This window comes from Patagioenas fasciata, chromosome Z (assembly GCF_037038585.1).
Source record: "Patagioenas fasciata isolate bPatFas1 chromosome Z, bPatFas1.hap1, whole genome shotgun sequence".
Classification (NCBI taxonomy): domain Eukaryota; kingdom Metazoa; phylum Chordata; class Aves; order Columbiformes; family Columbidae; genus Patagioenas; species Patagioenas fasciata.
In genome coordinates, this window is record NC_092560.1 from 71054037 (window position 1) to 71067784 (window position 13748).

Sequence of the window (13748 nt, forward strand, 5' to 3'; positions counted from 1 at the left end):
TCGAGGCATATTAGGAAAATCCCAGTAAGCCATTCAGTGTTACACAGCTGAATACTCACAACTTTCTGCCACTATAACTAGAATTTGAGATGCCTCTAACTATAATAAAACATTCTGCAGGTCTGCAATAGCATTGCAGGCAATGTGGGAGAACGTAATTTTGCTTGAAGAGCACTAGTTTGAATTAAAAGCGGATTGAGCAAAATCTCAAATACAGTCTTCTAGGTGCTTTGGGGAGTTAAATCACTATAATCTAGCAGACCTGTCAGTTCACCTTGGTTGAAGGTCTCGTCAAATAGGTTTGTTCTTTCACTCATCATAGTGAATTCATATGATGATTATATGACTAAGGATACAGTAGCAAAAAACCAACCAAACAAACTAAAGACAAAACCAAAAAGTTAAAATAGAAAAAATGATGAAAGTAGAAGATGGAGGACGAGGAGGAATAAAAGCCTTCACAGAATATTGCTCTATTCTTAAAAACAGTAATCAGCAATCTCTACAGCAAGGAAATATCATCAGATCAGAGCTTCTTGAGTATCTGTGCAGCAAGAAAAGACTACAGAATTCAGGCAAAATTAATCTGATGGGTCAAGATCATTTTAATACATAGTAATTTAAATTTATTTATTCAACCTTCTTTCCAAAAAGAAATTCAGGTCTCTTTCAATGAACTCAGTGTATATAGAAGCAAACTCTAAACCTGATATGGAGTCCACAGGGCAACCTTCTGGATTTCTCATATTTACTCCGACAGTACGATTTGGCATCATAAAAATCAAGCTAGAATTACCCCATGAAACATGCTTATGCCACATATTTGGGGAAAAAATAAAAGAGCAACAGCAGAAGTCTGTAGTTTCTGACTGAAGGAATTTTCTTGTGGGGCAGGGTGAACGGGTAGAAATTTTGAGCCTGATCCTGCAATTGGATCCATCAAGCCTGACTTCTGTGCTCCTCCACTGCCTGCTGGAGTCAGCAGAACTACATGCTAAATGCAGGGATCTGTCCATGTGGAACCAACTGGGGATTTGGGACCTTCCAGTTTCCCACTGTGAAGGGAGGATGAGTTCATTTCCCTATAAATTCTGGAAGAGGAGCAAGAGATTTCTGTAAGAGAACTTGCATTTATTTTTAGACCTTCTGTTCTCTCACTCAGTCCCATAGAGATCATGATGAACACAGAATGCCTGCCTTTCTCCAACTGTACATACCTACCTGCTAACACTAAGCTGTCACTGCTGAAAACCAGTGTGCCCCATATTTCTTCAGTGAGAAAAAGCACTCATATATTTGTAGTCACTATCTAGTAGCTGCTGCTGCAGTTGCTAATCCAGCTTTTATTCGGTTTACATGTTGTGTCCCAAATATGACCTGTCATTGTCATGCCCATCACTGTGGAGCATAGTGGTTGTCTTGTGCCTCTCCAAAAATGCTTTATTTCTTGGTATCCTCTAAGTATACAGGACAGGGAGGTGAATGCACATCTGGAACTCCATGCAACTGGACAATGTTCAGAATGCACCTCTCCATCTCCTGCTTGCTAGTGAGGCTGCATAGACACTCAGAGACTTCCAGCTGCCAGGTACATGCCATACTGCCTGCCCCTGCTCAATATCAGGCTTCTCCAGCCCTCAGGAATGAGATCCATCATAGATCGATGACAAATGGCAAGAGCTGTGTTGGCAAGTAAGATAAAGTTCATGCATTCTATAGCGGACACCCACTTTTCACCATAACATTTCAAGCCAGGAGACTGACCCACAGGCACACCAGCAGTATACTGTTCAGTTAGTTTGGGCATGACCATGGACCTCTAGATTATTTTGCATGGTGCCTGCATGGGCTGAGAACAGATTTTGGTTTGAGTCGTTTGAGGGAGATACGCAAAACTGATGGGATCCTGCACAGGGAGATCCTGACTTGTCCAGCTGTGTCAGGGCATTTCTAGGAACAGTCAAAAGCAGAACTTGAAGAATATGTGTAAATACAAAACAAAAATGAAAGGACTTATGGCATTCTCATTGCCCTGAGGTTTAGATAGCTCTAGAGCAAAGGTCTTTGAGACCTTTAGCCTGGATTGCAAGATTTTGGAGTTTATGCACCCCATCCTTTGTTAGACACAGCTGTGAATCCATTTGTAGATACCATGTCTGGAAACATGTAGATCCTGAAAGCTGAACTTGAATTAGAAAGTTCACTGAAGCCCATAATTAACTGGATGCTCTGAGGAAACCTACAGGCCATATTGTGTGCTTAAGACCCACATTCAGACAAGAAGGGACCTCAGGAAGAGTTGCACTAGAATGAGGGCACAGCTGTGATTATTAAAGTCTTTAAAACTGGTAGGACCACACACCTCTGACAAGGCTTCAGAATGGTGCCATTTTATTTAGGGACATCAACGTAGTAGTTACGAGGACTCTTGGCAAGAGGTAGTGCTTTGCATCCCATCAGGTGTGGAAGAGAACTGAATTTGATGCACACAGGATCTCTTAGAGATCTGGGTAAATATGGGCAGAAGTCACCATTGGTATTTTGTCTGTTGTGGGGTGCTTTGATTCGAGCAGGATGCTCCAAAAATGCCTACACGATATATGAACCAAGCAGAGAAAGTCTAATCTGTAGACTGGACTTATTAAGGAGTGATCTAGTCCAAGGAACCAGACAGAATTAAGACATTATAGGCACTTTCATGATCAGACACTTGGGCACTTTTAAAGACTCCCAAGCAACCAAAGGGGAAAATATATCATTAACAAAGAAAACGTTTTATAATGATGCTGAATGTCCAGGATCAATCATGACAAACATCTTGTGCATTCACAGTTCACACTGGCTTCAGCAAGTCTGAAAACTGGACTTCTTGTTGGGGAACCCTAATATGGATTTAGATCCTTGAATTTACTATTAATAGTTTTGATATTAAGTAATTAATACCTCTACTATTAAACTGTGTAGGAAAGAGCTAATGAATTTTTGAGGGAGAAAAAAAAAGATTGGTTAAAGATTTTCAGTGATACTGAACTGTGTATCAGTATAAAGAGCTTGCTCACACCTGCTTATCATGCAAGTGTTTAAAGAAAATATTCTTGGGGATTAAATAACTGGTGTCTCTTAGAAGTGTCATATGTCATCCATGGTTATTTTATCAAGACAATGGGTATATTTCCTCATAACGGGGAGGTGACAAGTCATCACAGGTGTAGTCTTCCAGCAGCTCTTCTGGCTCATCAGAACTGTCCTCTGACCTGAAAATAGGAAGAGGAGCAGGCACAAAAAGAATTTATCAAACACAAAGCATGCAGGTAACCTCAGTGCTTGCATCCTGTCAGCCTTATTTGGGCAAAGCACTTCCTGACTTATTGAGAAAATACTGTGAGGTGAAGTTTAACTATGATTCAACCATATGCTCTGTTTGTGAACTGTGAAAGTGTCAGGAGGTGACCTTTGTTTTCATGCTGCTTATGCCTTTCCGAGGTTGCTGAGGATGATGGGTCAGTCAGCAGTTTTTCAAACATGCTTTGATAAATGACCTAAAGTGGTTTTTGTTCTAGGAAGAATATAATTCTGCGTAATTCAGATAGTTAGAATATTTTTCCTTAGAGCAAAGAACTATATAAAATTATTTTGTGTCTGACTAAAGCAGTTTCATACTGCTTTGTAATATCAGTGATCTTGTTTATGATCCAAAACTAGGAAAATAATTAAGCTGGACGGTTTCTATGCTGGAATAGGTGCATGTTGTGACCAGGCCTAATCAGGAGGGAGAGCATCTGGTAGCAAACTGATTCTTTCATTGTCATAAAAATGCTGTTTGTGCGCTGACTCGTGTGTTGTGATTGTGAGTGGAATCCTCTGGCTGTATATGTAATAATCTTCTGGTGAACAATCATCTAAAGCTAGTAGATAAGCATAAAAAACATATAAGCATAAAAAACATGTACAGAAGCATATATACTAATATCTTCAAAAATAACAAGAGATTTAATAGACTGTAAATTGAAAGGGAGTCAGAAGTTAATTTAATTTGGATAAAAATGCTTTACAGAATAAGTATGTCTCCATAGTCTTTACTCAATAAATACTTCTAACAAAGAAAAAAAAAGAAAAGTCTGAAGAAGGATAGCACCCTGGACTAGTTTTTGTTTCTTTTCTGTACCTAGCACTTAAGATACTTAGAAGCCTGTGTCCAAGCACAATAAATCATTTCAGAAGATGTACCTCTGACTCCTGGTACGCTCTGTGGGATAAGAAGCGTAGTTCTCATCTCCGGTGAAAGCCAGGTTATCCAGGGGGTAGGCAGAGCAGAAGTGAGGAGAGCCAGGGGAGGGAATTGGTGAGGTGCTGGGCGAAACAGCACTGCAGCAGCTGAGCACCGGGTGAAGGTAACCAGAACCCACAGCAATGCCTTCCTGGGCTGGGTATGGTGGAGGGATGTACTGTACCACTGTGGCACCGTGAAAAGTTATAGGCTGGTTAATGCCGGTGAAGACAAAGGACTGTCCACTTGCAGTCTGGTCGAGGTCTGACACATTTTCCTCTCCTTCTTTACAGGTCTTGCACGTAAGCATGTTAAATTTACAAACAGCAATCAGAATAAAAGTCACCCCAACAGAGAGCAGAATAGGTCCTAACAACTGAGTCCACTCCAGGTGAGTAATGCCATCATATTTTATCCATCCCATAACGGTGAAAGTGATCCCCACCAGTCCCAGAAACACACCTGAAAAGAGCAAAGTGGCACCGGCTTTATCCCCATCTGATACCAGGATATCAGATCTATTTGGCTGATAAGGAGTGACAGAAAAGACATTCAAGGAGAAATCTTCTACATTGTTGTTGTTCTGCTCCATTACCGAGTGTAACGTGTCTTCTGCCTCAAGAGAAAGGGGGCTTGTAAGGGACTTGGCAGCACATTTAAAGTTGAAGGTTCAGGTTAGTTATACAAGAACTTTGTGCATGTATGGTTAACAGAGTCCATCATGTGAAAGAATAAACTTTGCTTAGAAGAATAAAGGTCTGGGAAGTGAAGCCTGAAGTGATCACTAAAGACTTCTTGAATTACCACCATTGCTTCCGAAATGGCTTCACCCTTGCATGGCTGCTTATCTCTCTGTTTATCCTCTTCCTTAATTTGAAAACCAATGATACTTCCTCACTGTGCCCATGCCAGATGGGAAAGAAAGGAAACTGCAGCCACCGCGGCTTTTCCTAGGCTCCCTGCCAGCTGCTGCATTCAACATATGGACAGCATACGCTTTAGCAGACAGCAATGTAGTGACTCTTGCTCTCCTTGGGCCGCTGTCCCACCAACCCAGATCTGCAGGGAAATGCGTGGACATCACTGGGAGTGCTTCACAGTGCTCTGAAGCATGACATTTACAGCCAAGACTTGACCTCTGTTGCAGCTCATGCTGCAGTCCAGAGCTTCTGTGGTTTAAAAAATACCAAAGTAAGCTTTCTGATATTTTGCCAAGGGGGAGTAGTGGGTGGGTGGATAGTAAGCGCCAAGAGGGTGGTGAGTGCTGAACAGCCTGGGAGAGCTGCTGGTTATGGGAGAAAAATTATTTCAAACCAGCTAAAGCTTTCCAGCTGTTTGAAGGTAGCATAATTGCTCAGTAATTTTCCTTTAATTGTGGACATTTTTTGTTGTGGGATCTACACCCCTTGCTCAGAGTTTATAATGAATAAAGCCCACACACCCTCAATAGTGCACCACAGCAGGAATGAGAAAGCATGTCTTGTTAAACATGGTAAAATGAGAGATCTCATCCTGTATTCAGAAGTACCTAAAATAGTTTTTTTACATCATAATCAGCGTATGTCCCATATATTAAGCAGAAAGATTGACTGAATGTTGAAATTTTCTGTTTCCTTACAGTATCAGACTAAAGTCATTGTCGTCAGAAAGTTCTGGTAGAATATCTTGGTATAAAAGGAAAAATCCCGAACCACTCAATCTGGTTTGACTAGCATGGCAAAGCAGTACACACACAACAGCGATTACTCCTCAGGTGGTAGAATGTATAATGCTATTTCCTGCTAACAGCAGCTCTGGGGAAGCAAGCTTATCCTGAGATTTATAGACAAAACCAGCTCTAGAACTAGAAAACTCACCATCTTTCACAATGCTCCTTCAAAATCAGTAAAGGTGGCTCAATCTACTGTGGATTCATATCACAGTGTGACAACAGCTCATTTCTGAAAGGGGCTGCTCACTAAATTTGATGCCTTCAGAACTGATGCTGAATGCAATTGCAGATGTATCTTTCTCATTTTTTAGCAGATAGACCTTAAGGAATATTAGTGCTTGATTCCTTTAAAAAACTTGTCTGGGAAGTTTCCAAAGTCAGTATTATGGCTCATCTATTACCCAGGGTGCCAACAAATTTTCTGACAAATACACTCAAGATCAGCCCTTCCCCCAGCACCAAGTCTAGTCAGGACTCTCTGCACCACTTAAACAAAGTGTTAGGGCTTGCAATGCAGTGGTTTTGTATGACAACAACTGAATTAGAAAGTGCTTAAATACTAGATAAGCTGTCCTTGTACTGGTAATTACAGCCAAAACTTAAGTCATCTTAAACCTTGTATTTGGTAAACTTAATGGGATGAACTTCTGCCAGTGCTCTCTGCAAGTCAGGTTTTTCCATTCCATGAATCATTCTTGTTGCTGTTCTCTGAATCTTTCAGGCTTTCTAACATCCTTTTAAAAGCAGCATTATATCATAACGCTAGTGCTAGTGAGGACCTTCAGCCGATGGCCGTGAAACATGCTGGCCACACTGGAGCACACCTAAAGACTTATGGAGATGAGCTAGAGGCTCATGAGGTGGTAGAAGCCAACAGGAACACCAGTGAAATACTTCAAAGGAATCAAAGGATGTTCCTCCAAGAACGTGGCGTGGCTGACAGCCCAGTGCCTTTACAGCAATGCACACAGCATGAACAACAAACAGGAGGAACTGGAAGCCATTGTGCCACTAGCAAGCTATGGCCTAGTGGACATTACTGAAACTTGGTGGGATGGATCCCATGACTGGAGTGTGGCTATCGATGGCTACAGGCTGTTCAGATTGGATAGGTGAGGAAGGAAGGGTGAAGAGGCTGCTCTCTGCATCAAGAAATGGATAGAGCATTAAGAGCTGTCTCTGAAGAATAGCCACAAGCAGGCTGAAAGCTTATGGGTAACAGTCAGAGACCAAGGCAACAAGGAAACCTTGTGGCTGGTGTCTACTGCAGGTCACCTCATCGAGGGAGCCTATTGACAAAGACTTCTTAATGCAGCTACAGGAGGCGTCGCGCGCACAGGCCCTTGTCCTGCTGGGGGACTTCAACAACCCTGACTTCTGCTGGAAAAGCAGCATGGCAGGCTGTAGGAAATCCAGGAGACTCCTGGAATGCATTGAGGATAACTTCCTAAACCTGGTAATAGACAGCCCTGCTGGGGGGTATGCAATACTGGACGTGATGGTCACCACTGCAAGTGAGCTAATTGGTGATGTTGAGATTAGAGGCAGCCTGGGCTGCAGTGATTATGCACTTGTGGAGTATGCAGTCCTGAGGGATGTGGGACAGGCAAAGAGTAAAGTCAGGACCCTGAATTTTAGGAAAGCAAATTTTCAGCTCTTCAAGGAGTTAGTCAACAGGACCCCCTGGCAACCTGCCCTTGGGGACAAGGGAGCAGAACAGAGCTGGCAGATCTTTAAGGATGCTTTCCAGAGAGTGCAAGAGCTCATGATACCCAGGTGTAAGAAAACAGGTAAGGAAGGAAAGAAGCCAGCAAAGCTGAGTCATGACCTGCTGGTTAAACTGAAGGGCAAGAAAGAAATGCACAGGCAGTGGAAGCAGGGACAGGTATCCTGGGAAGAGAGTGCCTGGTTGTGTAGGGATGAGGTCAGGAAGACTAAGGCACAGCAGGAGCTGATCTTGGCAAGAGATGAAAACAGTAACAACAAAGGCTTCTACAGGTATGTCAACCAGAAAAGGAGGTTCAAAGAAAGCGTATTCCCTCTCCACCCAGATGAGCAAAATTGGAAAACTTCTAACAATGGGTGAGAAGGCTGAGTTACTTAATGACATTTTTGCCTCAGTCTTCACTGGCAGCGTCTCAAGTGGATGAACTGCAAGATGGGGCCTGAGGGAGAAAAGTCCCTCTCTTTGTAAGTGAAGATCAGGCTCATGACCACTTGAGGAACCTGAACATACATGCATTTACGAAATTGGACAAGATGCATCCCAGAGTCAATTATATAGAATCATAGAATGCCCTGAGTTGGAAGGGACCCACAAGGATCACCGAGTCCAACTCCTGTCCTTGCATATGACAACCCCACAGTTCACACCATGTGTCTGAGGGTGTTGTCCAGTCTCTTCTTGAACACTGTCAGGCTTGGGGCCGTGACACCTCTGTGGGGAACCTGTTCCAGTGCTCCACCACCTTCTGGGTGAAGAACCTTTTCCTAATGTCCAACCTGAACCTTCCCTGGCACATCTTCCTGCCATTCCCTCATGTTCTGTCATCGGTCACTTAGGAGAAGAGTCTGGCACCTGCCGCTCCTCCTCCCCTTGTGAGGAAGCTGTAGCCGCGATGAGGTCTCCTCCCAGTCTCCTCTTCTCCAGGATGAACAAACCAAGTGACTTTAGCTGCTCCTTGTACGGCTTCCTCTCCAAACCTGTCACTAACTTTGGTGCCAAGACCTGCACACAGTGCTCCAGATGAGGCCACACCAGTGCAGAGCAGAGCAGGACAATCACCTCCCTTCCCGGCTGGCAATGCTGTGCTGGATGCACCCAGGACACGGTTGCCCTCTTGGCTGCCAGGACACACTGTTGGTTCGTGTTCAACTCGCCATCTACCAGAATCCCCAGATCCTTCTCCGCAGAGCTGCTTTCCAGTATCTCATCCCCCAGTTTGTACATACAGTCAGGGCTGCCATGTCCCAGGTGCAAAATCCAGCACTTGCCCTTGTTGAACTTCATGCTGTTGGTAGTTGCCCAGTTGTCCAGTATGTCCATATCCCTCTGCAGGCCTCTCTGCCCTCAAGGGTGTTGACAGCTCCCCCTAATTTTGTGTCATCAGCAAACTTGTGAAGTAATCCCTCAAGTCCTGAGTCTAAGTAATTTATAAAGACATTGAAGAGTGCTGGCCTTAAGATGGATCCCTGTGGAACCCACTAGTGACAGTAACTGGTGGCCAGCCCAACATAACCCCTTTACTAGAACCCTTTGAGCCCAGCCTGTCCGTCGATTGCTCACCCACTGCACTGTGTGTTTATCCAGCTATTTGCTGGACATCTTGTCCAGGAGAATACTGTGAGAGACAGTATCAAAGGCTTTACTGAAATCCAAAAAGATTACATGGACAGGCTTCCCTTGGTCAACTAACAGGCTTCCCTTGGCCAACCAGTCCTGAGGGAACTGGCTAATGTAGTTGCCAAGCCACTCTCCAAGGTATACAAGAAGTCATGGCAGTCCGATGAAGTCCCTGGTGACTGGAAAAAGAGAAACATCACACCTATTTTTTAAAAATAGTCGAAAGGACTTTTGAACCCAAGTAGTTTTGCTTTCTGTTGCTCCATGTAATTTTCTATCACCAGTGCACACTTCCCCTGCAGTGCTTGCTGCTGGAAGTTTGTTTTCCATTGTGCTCTGCACCTCTTCAGTTCTCTAACCAGTTTCAAGAATTATCCCAATAAACACTGACAGGTCTTCACTTAATCTTTTTCTCATCTCCTTCCACTATTTATTTTTATATGGTTGTTCACATTACCAGCCTGTCGTAGTAAGGTTTTATTTTCTTACATGCCTGTAATATAGTCATGGACTTAGTCACAGAATATTCAAAAAACATCACATAGAATAAAATTAAATTATACAATTGTATTGCACACTGATTGGCTTCAAAAAGAGTAGTTAAAAAGATCACTTCATAACAAAGTATACAATTGTAGGAAGATTAAGGAGCCAATGATTTGACAAAGAGAGACTTTTTACTAGAGAAGGTGACTGTATGTGGCATCTGTAATGAAAAACACAAGAGGGTGGTGTAAGAGCAGTACCTAAAGAACGACCACGAGTGGGACTCACACCCTGGGACCCTGTACTACTGCACTGCCAGCCTCAAAGCATAAATAAGCTGAGAGGAGCAGGTTCAGTCAGCTGCTCACAACTGCATCTATCTGCAAGGTGGCTTTGTATGCTCCCAGAGAATGCTGTCTTGTCAGTTGCCACACCAAACTGAACGTACTTCCATACCTAATTATCCAGATACATGTATGTGTGATAGAGGGAGGAGCACAGATCTAGATGAAGGTTGACACGTTGGCTGCAGAAAGGTGGAGGTATTGGCAGAAAAGTCTGCCTGGACACAGATCTAGATGAAGGTTGACACGTTGGCTGCAGAAAGGTGGAGGTATTGGCAGAAACGTCTGCCTGGACACAGAAATGCCCTGTGAGCCATGACTCCGAAGAAATGGGGCGGAAAAGGGACAAATGGCTACAGTGTTACCAACTACAAGGGGCAAGGATGGTGTGAGTGCCATCCAGCAAGCGCAGCTGTCCTAAAACCACAATATCATTGAAGAGATGTGTGCAATCTGTTTTGTTTTGTTTGTTTTTTTTTTTTTTTTTTTTTTCAGATGAGTTAGCCTTCTATTTTTTTCAGCTGTTGGTAATGCAGGAAGAAAGACTTCTCTTAGAGAACAGTCATCAGCTGTATTTCTGCAAAGCCTTCTCATATCCAAAGGACCGTAGCATTGCAGCTAGAAGCAGAGCACTGTCAGTGCAGGCAGCAAGGAAAAGACCTTAACTTTGCTTACAGAGCATAAGCAGTCCTCACCTCCCACTTGGCCTGTTTAAGTAAGTGTGAATCAGTAACCAACTTGATTTGCTCCATAGCATTTGTATGCCAGCACTTCAGCTAACCTTAGGGCTGAAAGTGGGTTATAGCACCATTAGTGTGACAGTAAAGTATCTCACTTCCTCAATAAAAATGCTATTCTGTATTATTATAACCTACTTTTATAGTTTTACAAGGTGTTGCTTCCTTTCTAATACAGACATTTCACCCCTACTGCCCACATAAAAAATTCCTCCCACTAATGCTGTTCATTCAGTGGTAGCCTTTTGTTCCTGACCTTGCTGAAAGAGATTTTGAGAACACGGTAAGCAAATACTGTTGCCCTGGCTATGTTGACTCTCTTGGTGCTGAGCGGGTTATGGAGATGCACTCAGCACATCTACTGAGTTTTCAAGAAATGATTGTCCAAGTGAAAAATAGAGGATGCTAACACAGCTGTACATTGAACTATTTCCTAGGCATCTTCTCAAAATTATACAGAGAAAAATCCTGTTTTCAGTCCTCATTTCCAGAGGCAGCACCTACTCTTCCAACGAAATTCAGGTGCTGATGCTGAAGAGTCAGGTCAGCAGCTTTCTAAAGCCTGCTGTTGATGAAGACTGCTTTTTTATAAATAAAGTGATCCACACTGAAGACTCTGCAGCAGCAGATCAAAACACAGTAAACCTTGAACGAAAGCAAGATCATGTTTCTGTTCCAGAGGACTGAGCCCAGAGTCAACATATTCCACTTGATTTGTCTGGTCTCTTGGGTACATCTTAGGACTGATTGAGCAAATTGCAGGCATCACAAAAGGTTGATACATTTAGTTAGCAAACTGACATAACTCTCTCTCTCTCTCTCTCTATATATATATATATATATATAAAGGAAACAGATGGTGACATATTTAAAGATTTGTTTAGATTAAATGCTTTTTGATGTTTAACCTTTTCAGCAAATGAGTGTTCATTTGTAATTCAAACTACAGAGCAAAGCAAACGTGGGTCTGTCTTTGCACGGGATCTTTTACGTAAAATACCACAGCTTCTGTATTGCTATATAATAGCATGACAAATCCAGAGAGAGACAAGCTCCTTTGACATGTGCAAGGCTTTGTATGCACAAGTCATGTAGGGCAGCAGGCACCACTGTTAAAAATCATGTTAGAAACAAGAGCTTTAAAAGAAAAAATCAAAAAGATGGTGAACTAAAGCTTGGATTACAGAAGGCATTCAAGGAACACCATCCTTGTAAAACTCACTAGTTAAAAAAGACGTGAGGGAAGAGAGGACAAAATGCCGGCTGGCTTCTGTGGATCCCCTTTCTTCATCTAGGCATTTCCCATGGCAGAGTCATGCCAGTTTAATCAGCTCCCACATACTAAATCCCTCTCTGTGTTGTGTTTGCTCATTACTGTGCATGCATAAGCCCCTCAGCTCTATTGCTGGCTAAATACACTGCTGTCACTGGATGGTTTGTTTTTATGTGGCTGCACAAAGAGCTGCCCTAGCATGACTGAGAGAACAACATGGAGCTGGAAATAAATGGGCAAATGCAGGAGCTCCTGAACGTCTCTCTAAAGAATTCTGCAGGCAACAGGCATTTTCATAGAAAGGTGACACAAGGCAATTGCCTTTCCCTAGGCACAGGAGGGAACCCAGGTGCTTAACTCAAAGTTTCACATTCTGTCACAGTCACGCTCTCTGTAATTTGGCATGGCAGAAGGCAAGCTGAGGTGTAGGTGAGGTCCCAGGGCATGCAGGTGTTCAGAGATTCAGATGAACAAGACAGAGAGCACTCTTGCCAGATATTTTATTGCTAGCAAATTCACCATGCTTAACCATGCCCGAGCAGTAGCTCTGCCACTCTCTGTTTCTGGGCGCCAAATCAGATCTGTTTTCCTCAATCTGGGAGATTGCAACCAGGTTCACAGCAAGTTGTTAAGTGTCAAAGGTCAGCAGTAACTCAACTCCTGCTAACTATCTACTACGAGCAAATCCTGCGGTTTGGGAAGGGGTGCAAACATTCACAAAATAGACCTAGAACCTGTTGCCACTCCATCCTGGAGACTGGCTGATACTGCTAGCTCAGGGGCTGGACAGGGAGCTGAGATGGCTGCATTTCTGAAGGAAGGGTCTGGCAGGTGCTGTGTAAGTTAAAAACATCTGTTGTATGCATTTCCATGAAACTGTCTCTCTTGCATTTGCTGATAAGTAACATCTGCTCCTGGGAGACGCCGATGTCGAGTGGCGCTCACTCTCACAAAGCAAACACTCCTTGTATAAACCATGAATGATGATACCTAACAGTGGTATATACTCCCCCTGAAATCAGTTGCTACCACAGTTAAACTGTTAGCCTATTAACTATCCTCAGTGTTGCCTTACGGCTCTTAACTGGTGGCTAAAACTGATTTTCATGGGGATTACCATTACATAAGGGCCAGAGAGGGTCTAAATTAAGCTGCAGAGTGGCTATTACCAGGCAGACCAAAAAGTAACCATTTAAGTTCTCCATGGCAGACTTGTTCCCAGGGTGAAAGACCCATAGTCAGGATGCTCTCAGAATACATATGAAGTCAACAACTTTACAAACAAGTATTTTCCAGAAAAGTCACACAAAAATAGAAATAAAACCACTCCCTAATTATTTCTTTTTCGAAGCTCCAAACAGATTTAATTAAAATAAGCATAAAAACTTGGTCTCTACTTAGTGCCTCCATTATATAAAGAACAACTAAAAATAGAAACTGAAGCTAGAATAGAACAAGATGAGCATTTAATATCCTTGCAGTGAATCGAATCCCTTCAGACTACTTGTTTGGAAGCCCAGCATTATCTAACATTTACTGAAACCCAAATTCGTCATTTATGCTTTTGGATGAAAAATGAGACACAGC

At 42.9% G+C, this 13748-nt stretch overlaps 1 protein-coding gene across 1 annotated transcript; it reads right to left on the minus strand.

Annotated features, from left to right (window-relative positions):
• Positions 1-581: 581 nt before the first annotated feature.
• Positions 582-4908, minus strand: TMEM174 (transmembrane protein 174). Its single transcript, XM_065860121.2, has 2 exons — positions 4228-4908; positions 582-3254 (listed from the first exon to the last, which is right to left on the minus strand). The coding sequence occupies exons 1-2, from the start codon at positions 4857-4859 to the stop codon at positions 3155-3157; spliced, it is 732 nt and encodes a 243-aa protein (XP_065716193.1). The 5' UTR covers positions 4860-4908; the 3' UTR covers positions 582-3154.
• Between the last annotated feature and the right edge of the window lie 8840 nt (positions 4909-13748).